Here is an 18,298-nt window from a genome sequence, read left to right as displayed (position 1 = left end):
AGACACAAGGCGAATGGGCACACCGCGTAAGACTGGAAGATCTAAGGCTGGAGCCGCTCAACTCTCTAAAGACCTGACTCTAGCCTCTAGAGACCTGACTCCAGCCTCTCATCACACTGGCTAGAGGTCAAGCATGAATGGTAACACTCTGCCCTGAACACTACTCAAGACACTCACCGCTCATCAGCAATTTATCCTCAAAGCTGGCCCGGAAAGCGCCTTCTGGAGCTCGGAGCGCTTTCTTGATCTGCCCCCTTATCCCACTGACAGTTCGAATCACAGCACCTTCAAATTTGGCCACTTCCAAGGCAGAATTAAACATTCCCTATAGGTATAGTAAGATAAACACACACACACACAAAATCATATACTTTATGCTTTACTTCTTACTTCAAAGATACATACTTGGTTAAAGGACAAAAACAACTCACTGAAGGGTGATACAATAATCAAAATGTATTTGCCCCTGAAAGTGGAATTACTACCTCAAAAATACAACCCTTTCATTTCCCCCAAAATAATCATGTGGGCTCATGGGCATGCTCATCACCGCTGTCTGTGTGGAAGAGAAGATCGAAGAGGGATTTACTGGACTGAACTGGCCTAGGCAGCCTTTGCTGGTGTCTCTCAGACTGGACTGCAGCTCAGATCCTTTTACTCAGGTGTATGCACTTAGAACATGAAAACAGTAAGATAAACGCCGGTGGTATTATTACCTTATATTGCAAGAACATTTTATGATCTTCCTAACTCTGTGTTTCTAATGGAAACATCCACACTAATGAAACTGTCAATAAATGCTGCTCAAACCACCCTCCCGGAACACTGAAAAACAGTACATCCATTTCTCTGTACCCTTGCCAAGTTGTCTGCAAATGCTTTGTCGATTTTTCTGCTGAATGGTTAGACAAACTTGTGATTTTTTTTTTCCTTTGTTAACACAAATTTTAAAAGTAGGAAACAAAACCCAGTGGATAAAATGACATATTTTCAATATGACTTCTGTGGCAGTCTCACATGGAAGTCATGAGTAACAGCCTCAATTCCTAAATAGCTGTTTTACTACTGCTTTCTTTGGCATAGTTAAGTAACAGAATATAAAGGAGCAAACAAAATATGAAGTTTATAAAAGATTTCAAATACTTTTCTAAAAACATGAGGCCCATATTTTAGAGGTATTTCATTCCTTTTCTCAAACAATATGGATATTTATACATATGAGAATATATATATATACAGACCTTAATAAATGAAGTGTTCTTGAAAATTTTATATGGAAAACCAGTTAGCTTTAATTTCTTCACAATTTTTATGGATTTATCCAGATCAAGGACAACTCCTGTGGCAGCTATCCGAAAATCAGGCTAACAGGAACCCCAAAATTTGAAATAGGAATAATGTCAGCAAGAGAAAAACTTCAATTCTATGTGACACAATACATTACCAAAGTGAATTTTACTTACAATTAGCTAAGAAAAACAGGAGAGACTATCTGAACTTGCAACCCAGTGGTCTGACAAAAGCAATCCAAAACTAAAGTTAGTAAGCCAAAATAACAAGGGTGACATGAGGCCGGGCACAGTGGCTCATACCTGTAATCCCAGCACTTTGGGATGCTGACGTGGGCGGATCACCTGAGGTCAGAAGTTCGAGACCAGTCTGGCCAACATGGCGAAATCCCGTCTCTACTAAAAACACAAAAATTAGCTCGGCATGGTGGTGTACACCTGTAATCCCAGCTACTTGGGAGGCTGAGGCAGGAGAACCGTTTAAACCCAGGAGGCAGAGGTTGCAGTGAGCCAAGATCGTGCCAGTGCACTCCAGTCTGGATGACAGACTGAGACTCTGTCTCAAAAAACAAAACAAAACAAAACAAAACAAACAAACAAACAAACAAAAAACCAAGGGCTACTTGAGTACTTTCCTGAGAGTGATTTCAGAGGAATGTTATTTCACTATAATGATTTATTTGGAATGAAATGGAAAAGAAAATACAGTTGCAATGTTTAGGAAATTAAAATTTGGACCTCCAGGGCAGATTCCATTTGCTCATTATTCTGCTTTCTTCTCTGTTAAATGGGACCGATAAACCCTGCCCTGCCTGACTGGTCAAATGAAAATGGTGTGAACAGACTGCTACCCCAGCACGCTGCAGGGAGTCTCGTGTCTGGCTGGTCTCTGATGGCTCCTCACAACCTCATATAGTGCTTGGCACATGGTGAGCACTGCTTAAGTACTTGCTTAGATAAATAAATCCAAAAGATGCACAAAAATAGGAAATGTACCATTATAATTCTTCCACCTCCCCTCCTTTAATCCCACACCCTACTGAAAAGGATGTAGGAAGAGTAAAAGCAAAGGGAAATTTACTTTATATTAATAAAAATGAGTAATTTTCAACTTAAAAGTCTCATGCATATAACCCACATTCAGGATATATTTCTCAAACCAATCTGTAAAAGAAGTCATCCAAGATAGTTACCATTACGCCACTGACAGACTGTATTGCCAAGAAACCAGTTCCCTGTGGAGTGATAGGGCCTTAAAGGAAAAGCAAAAAAAGAAATGTAACAAACCACAAATTTTAGATTCTAGTTTAACATACTGGATATGGACATTTGGATTTGGATATAGATTTACATATATACTCCAAACCACCTCCCCGCTCCCAGAAAAGAGAAAAATCTTAGGAGTGAAATTTTATGAAAGGAAAAGCGAAAAGCTATAATAATGCAGCTTGTAAGGCTTAATCTCGGCAATAGGCAAGTTATTGTCATCATATTTTACCCCAAAAGGCTGCTCCGCAATGCATGTGCTGTGGGGTATACTTTAGAAGCCTTTGTCTTCCATTGTGGTCTTCAATATAATACAGTGGGATGGTCTGAAACCTCCTCCACCCTACAGAAAATATGATTGGATCTCGGGACTTGAGGATTTTCTTATACCAGCGATGTTTCTTCAGACGCATCTGAGGGGACACGAGGGTAAGATGATTGATGGAGGGGAAATCCACAGAGCCTCAGGCACCAAATATGCAGCAAAGGGACCCACCTGCACGTATCCAACATTTCCCTCACTGTTGCCCAAGCCACCCAGGATAATGGGGTAATGGGGGTCAAAGTTCTGCACAAATTCACAGGGAACATTTTCAATCTCAACGCGGACGTACATCCCAGGTCGAAAACCCTCATACTGAACTCTGGCTTCATCATCTTGATCTTCAAATTCTGCGCGATTCAGCTACACATGACAGGAAAAAAAAAAAAGCAAACCCATATGCCGTTATCTGTAATAAACATAAGATTAACATGAACAAAGGAGCAATTTCTAAATAAAGAAACTATGGACAGAATTATGTAGGCTTTATCCTATTAAAAATACTACACATTTGGCCAGGCACAGAGGCTCACGCCTGTAGTTCCAGCGCTTTGGGAGGCCGAGGCAGGCGGATCACATGAGATGAGGAGTAGGCGGATCACATGAGATCAGGAGTTTGAAACCAGTCTTGCCAACATGGTGAAACCCCGTCTCTACTAAAAATACCAAAATTAGCTGGGTGAGGTGGTGTGTGCCTGTAGTCCCAGCTACTCAGGAGGCAGAGGTGAGAGAACTGCTTGAACCCGGGAGACGGAGATTGCAGTAAGTTGCGATTGTGCCACTGCACTCCAGCCTGGGCAATAGAGCGAGATTCTGTCTCAAAAAACAAAAAGCAAGAAACAAAAAAAAACCCTACACATTTTACCTCTACAGTCTGCTCAGAATATGTCCCAACTGTTTTCTTCTCTGCTGCTCCAAGGGACAGCAAATGTAGATAACTCTGTGGAGCCCTGCGTGCCTGAACACTGGAAACGTCTCCAGTCCACACCTTCTTTTCTTCCTCTCCAAACAATTCTTTCACACTTTTCCCGTCTTCAAACACCCAACACCACCCTCACCTCCACTCAGCTGATGGCTGTTTCCTGATTCACTCCAAAACCAAAAGAACTTCCATGGTCAACCCTCTACCAGGGTTTCCTCCCATATCCAGCCTTATCAGAGCTCTGACCTGGCCCATAGGGGAGCTATGTGTGGCTGTTTAAATTAAAATTAATTACAATTAGGTAATATTCAAAATGCAGTTCCTCAATCATACTAGTCACACTGGAAGTGGTCCATATCAACCTGCAGCCAGGGTTACAATATTGGGAAGAACAGACATGCATCTCCATGATCACAGAAAGTTCTACGGGCAGCTCAGGAACAGATGATTTGTCCAGGCCTCTACTCAGGGCCACACATCACTGCCTCATTAGACACCATCCACTCTTCCTGGACTTTATTCCAACAGCTGTTCCCTCTGTTCCCTCTCTTATCTCAAAACCTTTTGATTCCACTTTTTCCACCAACAACTGCTCCATTTCTCTGCTTCTCTCTGCAGCAAAACCCCAGAAAGTTTTCTGCAGTCACAGCTTCCAGTACCTCTGCTCCCATTCTCCTACATCCATGAAAATTGGTGCTTGCCAAGATTGATGAAGGCCTCCACACTGAAGGACTCTTCCAGTGGTCAACTCTGCCTTCACCATAGTTAACATGGCAGCAGGGTCTGAACAACGCTTCGCCTCCGTGTACAACTGGCTTCCCGTGTGCCTGCATGCTCACACTGCTTCTCCTGCCTGGGCACTGCTCAGGCCTCACAGCCACAGTCGCCCCATCTCGCCCATGCCAGTCTTGCTCCTCCCACTCACTCTACACTCACTCCCCGGCCACCTGACAACGTTAAGTGGCATCTACATGCTGAGGGCTGTACATCTAAGTCCCTGGCCAGACCTCTCTCCAGACCTGACACTCCACTTGTCTGCATGACACCCAGCCGACCCAAACATCATCTTCCCAAAGCTGCATCTGCAGAGGGTTTCCTGTCTAACTTACAACAACCCATCCTTCCAGGAACTTCCAGTCACCATCCTCATTTTCTCTCACACACCCCACATTCAGTCCACCAGGAAATTCTACTGACCCAGCTTCCAAATAAAGTCTATCCGGGTTTGACTTTGTCTCATTTCCACTGCCAGCTCTCTGGTTTGTGCCACCCGACTGATCTTTTGGCAGAGTGATCTGATTACCTGAATGTCTCTCCTCTGCTCAAATCCCTCTAAGGACTCCCATTTCAGAGTGAAACATTCAGTCTTTTCCAATGGCCCACAAGGCTCTAGGTAATTTTAAATTGTAAATGTTGTGAAGCAAAAACTTCATTGTTAGCCTAGTCATGCCAATCAAAGGTCAACACAGACTTGCAACCACAAAGCTAATGCCTAATCAGGAGATAGTTCTTTGACTAAATGAAGACCTAGATCTGTTCCAGCTTACACAGGCACTCCTGGCCTCACTAACAAGGCGCAACTCAGATGCTCACCATCAGCTGCACACGTTTCTGTGTCTGTCTCCTTCAGAGTGAGATCACCGCCTCCAGCAACCTGCTCAGCACCCCCAGGCAGGAGGGCCACACCATCTCCCTTTATCTCTGCATCGGACCTTACACTCCACATGTCCTTCTGAACTCTGACCAGGATGAGTTTTCAGAGCACTCCTCCTGGGAGCTCTGGTGTGTCCATAAGCCACAGGGGCCACTGATCACCTGCCATTCAAATCAGGGAGCAGCAATCGGAATAGGCAGCCAATGCTTGCACTGAAATGAACACACAGTCTCAGATCACTACATTTTAAAAGTCTCAAAAGTAGAGACCATGCCTCAGTCATTTCTGTTTCCTAATTCTTGTTATAAAATAGGTATGGATCTTTTTCTGGTGACCTTCTGACTGCAGAAACAATGAGCTCACTGCATGAATAAACACACTCACATATATCTCTACCCAGAAGTCCAAATGAAAGGCACAGAAGCAGGATAGGAAGCAGAGACCCAAACAAAATCAGGGATTCCTGTGCTATGATAGTCTTGACAAGGGGCTGAGAGGAACTGAGGCTTCTCACCTGTGTTTGTTTCTGCATTTCTCCTTTAAGATCATCAAAATATGTGCTTTCTCCTTCATCATATTCTGCATCAAACATCTCCTTCAATTTTCTCTTCTTATCCAAATGCTTTTTCTTGGCACTTTCTTCTTCATTGGGGTCAATTTCTTCCTTAAGTTCTTTCTCTATATGTTCATTCTTAAATTTCCAGAAGAAAAAATTTTGTGTATGTTTATGAAGGTCTTTTCTTTAAACATTAGATTTTTTAAAGTTCGATTTAAACAAAAATCTTACCAAAATCTGTTATCACTATCAATAAAATAAAACAAAACAAAACACAACACAACCTTTGTCTCTGAATAACATGGTACTGCTACAGGAAATGGTTACATCTGCATTACAATTAGCTGCCATTCCTTAAGCTGGCTGGGAACACAAACTAGAATAAAAATAATAGATGTGTCCCTCACTGAGATGCTCCCAGACCCTGTTCCAAAGAAATATTAGGGAGAACAGGGACTTCGTTCTTTTAAATGACACTTAAATTTAAGAAGAGGAGAATGATGGCAATGGTCGAATGTAAGTCCAAGAAACTAAGACTTCTGTGAGTGAAAAATCACAGTGGACTTGGCAAATGACTATGGCAAAAAGCGGTAGTAACTGTCATCCAAAACTTAAGAAGTAAACAAGAAAGCTTCTCTTTGGTCTCCACATCCCCACCCTTTAGGAAGGAATCTATCCATCCAGTCTGCAGTCTTCACACATCACAAGTAAGATTTGCATTTCTCAATGTGGGCCTCTCTCAGAACACAATGACCAAGAACAGCCAGCCACAGCAAAGTCATACCTGAGTATCAGGACCTGATTTTCCCTCGTGCACATCCCCTGTTTCCAAGTCTTCAAAGTCACCGTAGAGCTCCTCTGGGAAAAGAACACCCAAGGGCTACTCTGTGAGCCAGGCGTGCAGGTGCTGCTGGCCCCATCCACCACAGGCCCACAGCGCACTCCACGTTCCAAGCCTCATTCTCACTGTTCCCGTCACCACACACACAGGCAAAACTGCACTAGGGAATGTTTCGTAAAACAATTAGTATTTCATCATCTGTTTAGGTAAAATAAATGGACCCAATCCACATTTCCACACTTTATGTCAAAATCCCAATCTCAATTTTTCCAGTGTAGATAATGGATACTCTTTTTTTTTTTTTTTTTTTTTCTGGATCGGAGTCTGGCTCTGTCACCCAAGCTGGAGTGTAGTGGCATGATCTCGGCTCACTTTAACCTCCACCTCCCGGGTTCAAGCAATTCTACTGCCTCAGTCTCCCAAGTAGCTGGGATTATAGGCACCCGCCACCAGGCCTGGCTAATTTCTGTATTTTTAGTAGAGATAGGATTTCACCATATTGGCCAGGCTGGTCTCAAACTCCTGACCTCATGATCTGCCCTCCTCAGCCTCCCAAAGTGCTGGGATTACAGGCATAAGCCACTGCACCCAACCAATGGACACTCAAAAGACACAGAGGTCTGTGTCCCCCAAATGAATAGTTCAAAGAGTGAATAGAAAAGCCCCACGCTGATAGCAGCACATGTGAAAAGGAGTCTCAATGTAAGTTCAACACAACACAATCATGTAACACACCTAGGGGAAATCTTAGATTATATAAAATACAGCATTTAGATTAAGAGTAGAGCCCCAAACCACACCAAACCCATGGGAAGAGCTTATTCACTCATTCATTCTTTCATTTGTTTTTGGAGCTCTGGGCTCAATTATAGTTCTCACTCTTAAAAGAAATAGACAAGTAGGGCTGCGTGCAGTGGCTCATGACTGTAAACCCAGCACTTTGGGGGCCTGAGAGGCAGAGGTTGCAGTGAGCCATAATTGCATCACTGAACTCTGGCCTGGGTGACAGAGTGAGACCCTGTCTCAAAAAAAGGAAAACAAAAGAAACAGGCACGTTAAAACTCATTTGGGAGAGCAATGTTTAGAAGGCTATTAAAACATTTTCACATAAGGGCCAAAGAACCAGGTAGAAGTTATAATAGATAAGAAGTGCCTATTTGTAATAAAACCAAAAAAGGATAAAATAGGAATAAACCTAACAAGAAATGCACCGGAACTTTATTCAAAAAAAAAAGAAAAAAAGCTTTAATATGCTACCAAAGACGAAAGGAATAGCATCACCAACAACACTCGTATGTGCTCTCCACACCAGGCACTGCGTTAAGTACTTTCCTAAGCTTAACCACATTCTTCAACCCAAGGAAGTAGGTGTTGTAAATATTATCTACGGAATAATGATATGTTCTCATTTCAAAAGAAAGACTTGACTTCACAAATACGCCAGTTCTCCCTTTAGCACAGTTACAACCGGAAACCACCACTAAGGATTTCTGGTCTAGAGAAGATAACACATTATTCCCTCCTAAAAAGTGTAACCTAAACTCTAGAAATAATAGACAGGAGATGATCAATGGAGAATTCTGAAAGGTGGAAAGAAAAAGGCTGCTGAGAGACTCTAGGACTAGGGAATGTATAGTGGCCAGGTGTCTTCTTGGACCTCATCCAATAGGAAGGTGACCCAGGCCCAGAGTCTCCCAACTCCCAAGGTAGCAATAGAAGGCAACCCAGGCAGACTCAGTTCTCCCAGATCAAAGGAGATCTTCCCCACAACAAGAAAACCAGCTCCACACACCAAGAAAACCACCATTCCCCACCCACCTAGCTGCAGCAGGTGGCCCAGCCTGGGGCAGCTCCCCTGTTCCCTCAGGTGGGCATCAGCAGGGACTGGTGGGAGAACCCCAGTGATACCAGATACGCCAAACAGACCAAAATAACACCATGAAGGCTCTGAAATTAAATTATCAATGGAATTACAGCCCACAAAGTAGACCAGGACTTACAGACTAAACCGAAACAGGAGGACTGCCTGCAAAAATAAAAAAATTACATAGGCAGATGTTGGAACCATCATCGCTTATAACGGTCAGTATAAAAATGCTTCAACAAGCAACTACAAATCCTATGGCAACAAACAAAGAACTGAAAACGTCAGCAAAGAAACTGAAGAAGAATCAAATGGAAATTACAGAAATATAAAATACAGTAACAGAATTAAAAAAAAATCTATCTGGATGGGCTCTATTGAGTAAAAGTGGAGACGACAGAGGAGAGAATCGGAGAAGCTGAAACCTGATCAACAGAATTCACCCAGTCTGAACAACAGAGAGAAAATAACCTGAAAACAAATGAACAGAGCTGCACGGACCTGTGGGACAATAACAAAAGACCCCGCATTTATGTTATCTGAGTCCCACAGGAGACCAGAGCTGCGAAAGCATGCAAATAACTGATTCCTGATGCTTCCCACATTTGGTGAAAGATATAAACTTACAGATTCAAGAAGCTGAGCAAACCTCAAAGTATACCAAAAGAAAGCAACACTGATTAAACTTTCAAAACTAAAAACAAAGATCAAAAAAGGCAGAATGCCAGCAGGGACACGCCAACTCAAATGCCAGTGTATTTCTCCTCCAAAATCATGGAGGCCAGAAGGAAGTGGCACAACATTTTCAAGTGCTTAAAAACAAAAAAACAAACAAAAAAACCTGTTGGCTATAAATTCTATATCCCATGAAACTACCCTTCAGAAATGAAGAGAGAAATAAAGACATTCTCAGAGGAAGAGAATATAGGAATTTGTCCCTGGTAAATTTAGAAATGCTAAAAAGTGGCTAGAGAAACATGTTCTGTCAGTTCCACTACACAAAAAATTAAAACAAAAAAATCAAAATAAAATGACTACAGAAAGTTCTTATGCAGAAGGGATGAATATGGCACTATGGGAGGAGGGACAAAGGAAAGACCAGAAATGTGGAAACCACACACTAGACAATCCACAGTTCTTAAAATCACATTTGACGACTCAAACAAAAACTATACCACCACCTAATGCTCAAGCCAGTGATTTATAAAAGTGGAAAAGGTAAAGAGACATAAATGCAAGGCAGGTTTCCACACTTTGAAGTGGTAAATACTGGTACCAGTGGACTACTATATTACAATATGCATGTTGTAACATCCAGAGCAAACACTTTAAGACTATACAAAGAGATACACACAACATTATACAGAAATAGATGAAGATGGAGCTAAAGAAAAAGGAAACAAAAAAGCAAACAATAAAAACATCAGACATAAGCAATTATGTAACAATAAGCACCTTAAATGTAAATGGTCTAAATAAACCAAAAGACAGATTGATGGAGAGCCTATAATAAACACATGGCCCAACTAGATATTGTTCGTAAGAAACTTCAAACTCACTTAAGGACCTAAGTAGGCTGAAAGTAAAAGAATGGAGAAAGACATCTTATATAATCATTAATTTTTTAAGGAAGCAGGAATGAATATATTAATATCTCATGAAGTAAGACTTCAAGCAAAATAAGTTACCAGAGCTGGAGAGGGTCTTCGCTGAATTTTAAGATCTAAAATTTCCTATGCTGCCTTGGCATCTTTGAGCCTTACAGGGCCCCAAAGGCCTAGCCATGGGTTTTCCTGTTTCTGACAGACAGCTCCTACCCTGCCACCCAGCAGGAAAGGCTCCCCACCTGGCTAGTTCTTTTATCAGCCAGAGCTGCTGCACCTCAGCCTAAGAAGTTTCACTTCACCTGTCTGCCAGCCCATGAATTTATTCAAACAAGCCAATTGCATTCCCCCTCAGGAACCATTAGTCATTGTGCGCTCTTGTTACTACCAAGCCTGCCTGCCTCCTCAGCCCCCAGCCCTCACTCTGCTACAGAGTATGGTGCCCATATGACCCTGTGTGGCATTCAGTGTTCTCCGAGCTGTGGGTATATGTGACTAAAACACTGCTGTCAATCTCATCCATCTACACCAGGTGTCATGTTCAGCCATCTTCTACACTTTAGGGCAGGGACCCCTCCTTCACCAATGGCGTGAAAAGGAAGTGACCATAACAACTGCTTAATGACAAAAGGATTAACCCACCAAGAAGACACCTACTTCAACATCCTCCTCTCAGCAACTGTTAAAACGAGGCAGAGGTTGGGCGCAGTGGCTCATGCCTGTAATCCCAGCACTCTGGGAGGCCAAGACAAAGGATTGCTTGTGGCCAGGAGTTTGAGCCTGGGAAACATAGCAAGGCCCCGTCTCTCCAAAAAATTTTAAATTTAGCCAGGTATGGCGGGACACACCTACAGTACCAGCTACTCAGGAGGTTAAGCCAGGGGAGCTGCTTGAGCCTAGGAGGTCAAGGCTGCAGTGAGTCATGTTCGTGCCACTGCACTCTAGCATAAGTGACAGAGTGAAACTAGGCAGCAAAGGAGCAAGGATTTACAAAAGATCTGAACAGTCAACCAGCAAAATCTGACATCTGTACAACAGCCCACTCCCCAATAGCAAAATACACACATTTTTAAAGCCAATAGAAATCTACAAAGATGAAGTATATTTGGGGCAATAAAAGAAATCACAGCAAATCTAAAAGAATTCAAATCATAAGAATATGTTCTCAGAACATAATGTAATCAAGCTAGAAATCTATAACAGAAAGACAGGAAACGCTCTAAATACTTGATAATTAAAACAACATATTTATAAATAATGCATGGGCCAAAAAGAAGTCCCAAAGGAAATATGAATGAAAATACAACACATGAACATTTGTGGGGTACAGCACAGCAGTACTGAGAAGGAAATTTAAGCACTAAATGCTCACATTAGAAATGAGAAAAGATAAACCAATAACCTAAGAAACTTCAAGATGAACAAAATAAACCCCAAACAGAAGAATAGAAATAATAAGGGCAGAAATCGGCCGGGCACAGTGGCTCATGCCTGTAATCCCAGCACTTTGGGAGGCCAAGGCGGGTGGATCACCTGAGGTAGGGAGTTTGAGACCAGCCTGACCAACATGGAGAAACCCATCTCTACAAAAAATAACAAAAAATTAGCTGTGCGTGGTGGTGCATATTTGTAATCCCAGCTACTCGGGAAGCTGAGGCAGGAGAATCACTTGAACCAAGAGGTGGAGGTTGCGGGGAGCCAAGATCGTGCCACTGCACTCCAGACTGGGCAACAAGAGTGAAATTAAGTCTCAAAAAAATAAAATAAAATAAAATAAAAAAATAAAAAATAAAGGGCAGAAATCAATAATAAAATTGAAAACAGAAAAACAGAGAATCAATGAAACAAAAAGCTGGTTATTTGAATAGAATCAACAAAACTAATAAATTTTACGACAAAGATAAAAACAGAGAAGATACAACCCAACAACATCACGAATAACACAGGGTTATCAAAAAGGCTCCCACAGCCGTTAAAGAGTGTTAAGCAAATACTCCAAACATCACCCTCAGACTACTCAAGCTGGTCTCTTCAAGAAGGCACTCAGTGCAACTTCCACTTCCCTAACAGGACTTGAAATACCTTGAAAATCATAAACTACCAAAATTCAGGCAAGATGAAATAGATAATCTGAATCGTCTTATAACCATTAAAGACATAAAATTTGTAATTAAGAGCTTCTGGAACAAGAAATCTCCAGGCACAGATGGTTTCACTGGAGAATTACACCAAATATTTAAAGAATTCATCCCAATTCTATGCAAACTCTTCCAGAAAACAGAATAGGGAACACTTTGCAACTCTTTTTATGAGGCTAGTATTATCCCAATGCCAAAATCAGATGAAGACAGAACACCACAAAAACAAAACAAAACAAAACAAAAAAACCCACAGACCAATATCTCTCATGAATGAAAAAGTCCTCAACAAAATACTATCAAATGGAATCCAACAACACATAAAAAGATTTCTATAAAAATTTTCACATGGCGATCTTTTCATAGTTCATAAGTGTCATGACTGGGTATTCATGCATGTATGTGGGATATGCCACCCTTGACCCTTGTTACAACATTAGCACATTAACCATCTGACAAGAAAAGAAAAAACAAAAAACACACATATTTCCATATGTTGTATCTTCATTTTCATTCATGATCAAGTGAGAGTTATTCCAGGAATACAAGACTGCTTTGACATTCAAAAAAATTAATCAGGCCAGATGCAGTGGCTCCTGCCTGTAAACCTAACGCTTGGGAGGCTGAAGTGGCAGGATCCCTTGAAGCCAAGAGTTCCCTTGAAGCCAAGACCAGCCTAGGCAACACAGTAAGACCTGGCTCTACAAAAAAAAAAAAAAAAAAAAAAAAAAAAAAATTAGCCAGGCATGATAGCACCCACGTGTAGTGCCAGCTACTTGGGAGGTGGAGGCAGGAGGATCACTGGAGCACAGGAGGTCAAGGCTGCAGTGAGCCATGATCGCACCACTGCACTCCAGCCTGGGTGACAGAGGAAGACTGTGTCTCAAAAAATAAAAGGATCAGTGTAATCTATATCAAAAGAGTAAAGAATGAAACCCATATCCAGATGATCATATCAAGTGACACCAAAAGGGATTAGACAAAATTCAACATCTAATCATGACAATAAATAAATAACAGCGAAAAGATTGGGAACAACATAGGAAGTCCACTCCCAGCACTCTTACTCCACATTGTACTAAAAGTCCAGTCACTGAATTAAGGCAGAAAAATTTAAAACAGAAAGAAGGCTGGGCGTGGTCGCTCACGCCTATAATCCCAGCACTCTGGGAAGCTGAGGCAGGCAGATTACTGGAGTTCAGGAGTTTGAGAGCAGCCTGAGCAACATAGTGAGACCCCATCACTACCCCCAAAAAATTTAATTAAAAAAAAAAAGAAGGAAAAGCCATACAGGTTGAAAAGAAAGAAATAACACTGTCTCTATGTTTTCTACACAACTGTCTTTGTAGACAATAGCAGGCAATCTACAAAGACAAAACAAAACAAAATCCTCCTACAACTAACAAATGAGTTTAGCAGGATAAAAGATAAACAAATGAAAATCAATCAAAATGAAATACTTAGGTCTAAACTTATCAAAACATATTCCCAGCCAGGATGCTGAAAATCATAATACTGATGAAAGAAATAAAAAAACTAAAATGAATAAATATACTGTGTTCATATATTTTAATACTCAAAATAGAAAAAGATTCTCCCCCCAAACTGATCTATAGGTTTAATGCAATCCCTATCAAAATCCCAGCTAAGTTGTTATAGACATAAACAAGTTTATTCTAAAATTTATATGGAAAGTCACAAGACTTGGGATAGCTTAACCAATCTTGAAAAATAAGAATAAAGTAAGACGAGTCACTCTACTCAACATTAACACTCACTATAAAGCTACAGGAACCTAGACAGCAAGGGTGGTACTGGCCAAGGGATTAACACATGAAGTCAGTGGAACAAGAGAATCCAGAAACAGATTCACACAAAGATGCTCAACTAACTTTTTACAAAAGTCAAAAGCAATTCAATAAAATAAATGGTGCTAGAAAAATTATTCAACCGCAGGCGAAAATACAAACCTTGACTAAGCCTCATAGCTCATAAAATGAAAAAATCAAAATAGATCATGGGTGTAAAGAGAAAACAAAAAATACTATAAAACTTTTAGAAAACAACATAGGAGAAAAACTTCAGGATCAAAGAATAGGAAATAATTCCTAGACTTGATACAAGTTTCATATTCCCTAAAACAAAAAACAAAAAAACTGGCAAATTGGATTTCATCAAAAATAAAAACTTTCGCTCTGTGAAAGGCCCTGTTAAGAAAATGAAAACTACAGACTAGGAGAAAGTATCTGCAAATCACACATCTGACCATGGAGTTAAATATGTAATGAACTCACAGTACCCAACCCAGTTTTTAAAAGTGCAAAAAAAAAGACATCCCCAGACATTTTTTATCTGTATAGAAGATATAAAAATGCAAATAAACACATGAAAAAATGCTCACCATTATTAGTCATCAGGGAAGTGAAATATCACATATCTATTAGAATAGCTAGAATAAACAACAGTGAGAACACCACACACTGGCAAGGATGTAAAGAAACTGGATCACTCACATAATTGCTGGTAGAAACATCAAATGGCCCAACTACTCTGGCAGTCTCCTATGAAACTGTGCCATTACCATATGACCCAGCAATTGCATTATTGGGCATTTATTTCCCAGAAAAATGGGAAGTGCATATTTACACAAAAACCTGTATACAAATGTTCATAGTAGCTCAATTCTAATAGGCAAAAATTGAAAATAGGCCAGGAGTTCAAGACCAGCCTGCGCAACACAGCAAGATCCTGTCTCTATAAAACAAACAAACAAATAAAAAAATATTAGCCAGGCACGGTGGTGCATGCCTGTAGTCCCAGCTCCTTGGGGGTGCTGATGTGGGAAGATTACTTGAGCCTAGGAGGTTGAGGCTACAGTGAGCCAATACCACACCATTGCACCCAGACTGGGCATCAGAGCAAGACCCTGTCTGAAAACAAAACAAAACAAACTGAAAACAATCCAGCTTGATCTTGGATGAATGGTTAAACAAACCAGTACATCCATACAATGGAACACTACTCAGCAATAAAAAGGAATGAACTATGGTATATGTACCAACTTGAATGGATCTCCAGGAAATTATGCTGAGTGAAAAAAAGCCCCTCCCAAAAGGTTATAGACTGTTATGATTCTGTTTATTTAACATTCTTGAAGAGGACAAAATTGTAGAAACAGAAAACACATTATGGTTCACAAGGGAAGGAACTGGGGGCTGGGGAACAGCAGGGGCGTGGGTATGTTTATAAAACAGCAATACAAGCAATCCTTGTGATGGAACTGCTCTGTATCTTAACTGTTGGTAGACACACAAACCTACACGTGATAAAAGAGCACAGAAGTATATACGCACACACGTAAAACACACACACACACAGGTAAAACTGGAAAAATCTACATAGGATCAGCAGATTGTATCAATGCTGGCATCCAGGCTGTGACCTTGTATTACAGTACACATAGTATACACAGTGCATATATATAGATAGTGCTACAGTACAAGATACAGGAGATCTCTCTGTATTCGTTCTTTCAAGTGCGTGTCAATCTACAATTACCTCAAACTTAAAAGTTTAATTAGGAAAAAACGTACCACAAACTTTTATTTTGGAAATAGAAAAGGTGTTTCTTTTTTTTTTTCTGAGACGGAGTCTCGCACTGTCGCCCAGGCTGGAGTGCAGTGGCGCGATCTCAGCTCACTGCAACCTCTGCCTCCTGGGTTCAAGCAATTCTCTTGCCTCAGGCTCCTGAGTAGCTAGGATTACGGGCGTGTGCCACCATGCTCAGCTAATTTTTGTATTTTTAGTAGAGACGGGGTTTCACCAGGCCAGGCTGATCTCAAACTCCTGACCTCGTGATCCGCCCGCCTCGGCCTCCCAAAGTACTAGGATCATAGGCGTGAGCCACTGCGACCAGCCAGAAAAGGCGATTCTTAAGTTCACGTGGAAAATAAGCAAAATCAGGACAAAGCAAGGATGTTTACTTTGACTTCTAATCCACACTGTCCTGGAAGTTTAGGCCAGGGCAGTAAGACAAGAAAAATTAAGTCATTCAGATAGGAAAGAAAGAAAGTAAAACCACTGGGATCTATCTCAGCCTTTCTGTAGATAAAGAGAATCCTGCTTGGCTCCCAGAACCATCCCGCACAGAAACTGGGGGAACCATATGAGATTGGACCAGGGTGAAAGGTCAAAGCAGAACTTGGAAGCCCACGCAGAACAGGAGAAAAAGCAGCACAAAAGAAAAGAATCCTTGGGGTAGTAAGAAGTATTTACTTAGAAAACCATGAATACTGTTTAGTCAAAGTTTACCCCTCCCCTCCAAACACACACTTGAGGTCAGGAGTTTGAGACTAGCCTGGCCAACGTGGTGAAACCGCATCTCTACTAAAAATAAAAAAACTAGCCAGGCGTGGTAGTGGCTGCCTGTAATCTCAACTACTCGCAAGGCTGGGGTACGACAATTGCTTGAACCTGGAAGGCAGAGGCTGCGGTGAGCTGAGATCATGCCACTGCACTCCAGCCTGGGTGACAGAACGAGACTCTGTCTCAAAAAAAAAAAAATAACAAACAAGTAATTTAGCAAGATTGCAGGATACAAGATCAATATAAAAAAATCAACTGCATTTCTTATATATTAGCTATACATAAATACAAGTTGATATGAAAATAAATTGCTGAGAGTGATATAAGACCTGTATCCTGAAAACCTTGCTGAGAGAAAGTAAAGAACAAGATAAATGGAGAGTTACTATGTTCATAGATCAGAAGACTCAATGTGGTTTTCAAGATGTCAATTTTCCCAAATTGTTTACAAGTTCCATGAACTCCCAATCAAAATTGCAGTGGGCTTTTTTATAGCAATTGACATGTTCATCTTAAAATTTACATGAAAATGCAAAGAACCTAGATTAACCAAAACAACTTTGAGAAGGAGACTAAAGTTTGAAAAACTACCTAAAGTTAAAAACTACCCAATTCCAAGACTAATTATAAAGCTGTAAGTAACACAGACAGTGTTGGTATTGGTACAAAAATAAACAAATACATCAATGGAACAGAACAGAGAGCCCAGAAATATGCACTCATAATATGGCCAACCAATACAGCGCAATTCAACAGGGAAAAAAATAGTTTTTCAGCAGATGGTGCTGGGAAAAGTGGATATCAATATGTCAAAAGGAACCTAAATCCATACCCAACACCCTATAAAAAATTAACTCAAAAAGAATTATAGACCTAAATGTAAACCTGTAACTGTAAGACTTATAGAATATATGAGACAATTTGTGACGTTGGGTGAGGCAACGATTTCTTACATACACTATCAAAAGCACAGTCCATAAGAGAACATTTTGGGCAGGGCATAGTGGCTCATGCCTGTAATCCCAGCACTTTGGGAGGCTGAGGCGGGTGGATCACCTGAGATCAGGAGTTCAAGACCAACCTGACCAACATGGCGAAACCCCATCTCTACTAAAAATACAAAAATTAGGCAGGCATGGTGGCAGGCACCTGTAATCCCAGCTACTTGGGAGGCTGAGGCAGGAGGATGGCTTGAACCCAGCAGGCAGAGGTTGCAGTGAGCCGAGATCGCATCACACTCTGGGAGACAGAGCAAGACTCCATTCCCCCTGAAAAAAAATTTTTTTGATAAATTGACCTACACCAAAATTAAATACTTTGCTCTGTGAAAAACACTATTAAAAACAGAAAAGACAAGGCACACACTAGGCAAAAATAATTGCATATCACATGTCATACAGAATTTGTATCAAAAATACATAAAATGTCTTAGAATGTAACCAAATTAAAATAATGTGCAAAAGATTTGGACAGATAT

At 40.9% G+C, this 18,298-nt stretch overlaps 1 protein-coding gene and 1 non-coding gene across 5 annotated transcripts in view; one reads left to right on the top strand and one right to left on the bottom strand.

Moving 5' to 3' along the window:
* BMS1 (BMS1 ribosome biogenesis factor) overlaps nt 1–18,298 on the bottom strand; it is a 47,681-nt gene that overhangs the window by 8,093 nt on the left and 21,290 nt on the right. For all 4 annotated transcript variants that reach the window (XM_030940556.1, XM_030940558.1, XM_030940557.1 and 1 more), the window contains exons 14-20: nt 6,794–6,867; nt 5,968–6,144; nt 3,052–3,240; nt 2,788–2,968; nt 2,483–2,541; nt 1,242–1,364; nt 178–325 (exon numbers count right to left, since the gene is read on the bottom strand). In XM_030940556.1, the coding sequence (XP_030796416.1) occupies nt 178–325; nt 1,242–1,364; nt 2,483–2,541; nt 2,788–2,968; nt 3,052–3,240; nt 5,968–6,144; nt 6,794–6,867 (951 nt within the window). The remainder of the gene's footprint in view (nt 1–177; nt 326–1,241; nt 1,365–2,482; nt 2,542–2,787; nt 2,969–3,051; nt 3,241–5,967; nt 6,145–6,793; nt 6,868–18,298) is intronic.
* Nucleotides 12,811–12,914, top strand: LOC115900607. The gene has a single exon (XR_004060276.1). It is a non-coding gene; the product is annotated as a small nucleolar RNA U13 (small nucleolar RNA).

This window comes from Rhinopithecus roxellana, chromosome 11 (genome assembly GCF_007565055.1).
Source record: "Rhinopithecus roxellana isolate Shanxi Qingling chromosome 11, ASM756505v1, whole genome shotgun sequence".
Lineage (NCBI taxonomy): Eukaryota > Metazoa > Chordata > Mammalia > Primates > Cercopithecidae > Rhinopithecus > Rhinopithecus roxellana.
This window is presented reverse-complemented; position numbering and strand designations above follow the sequence as displayed.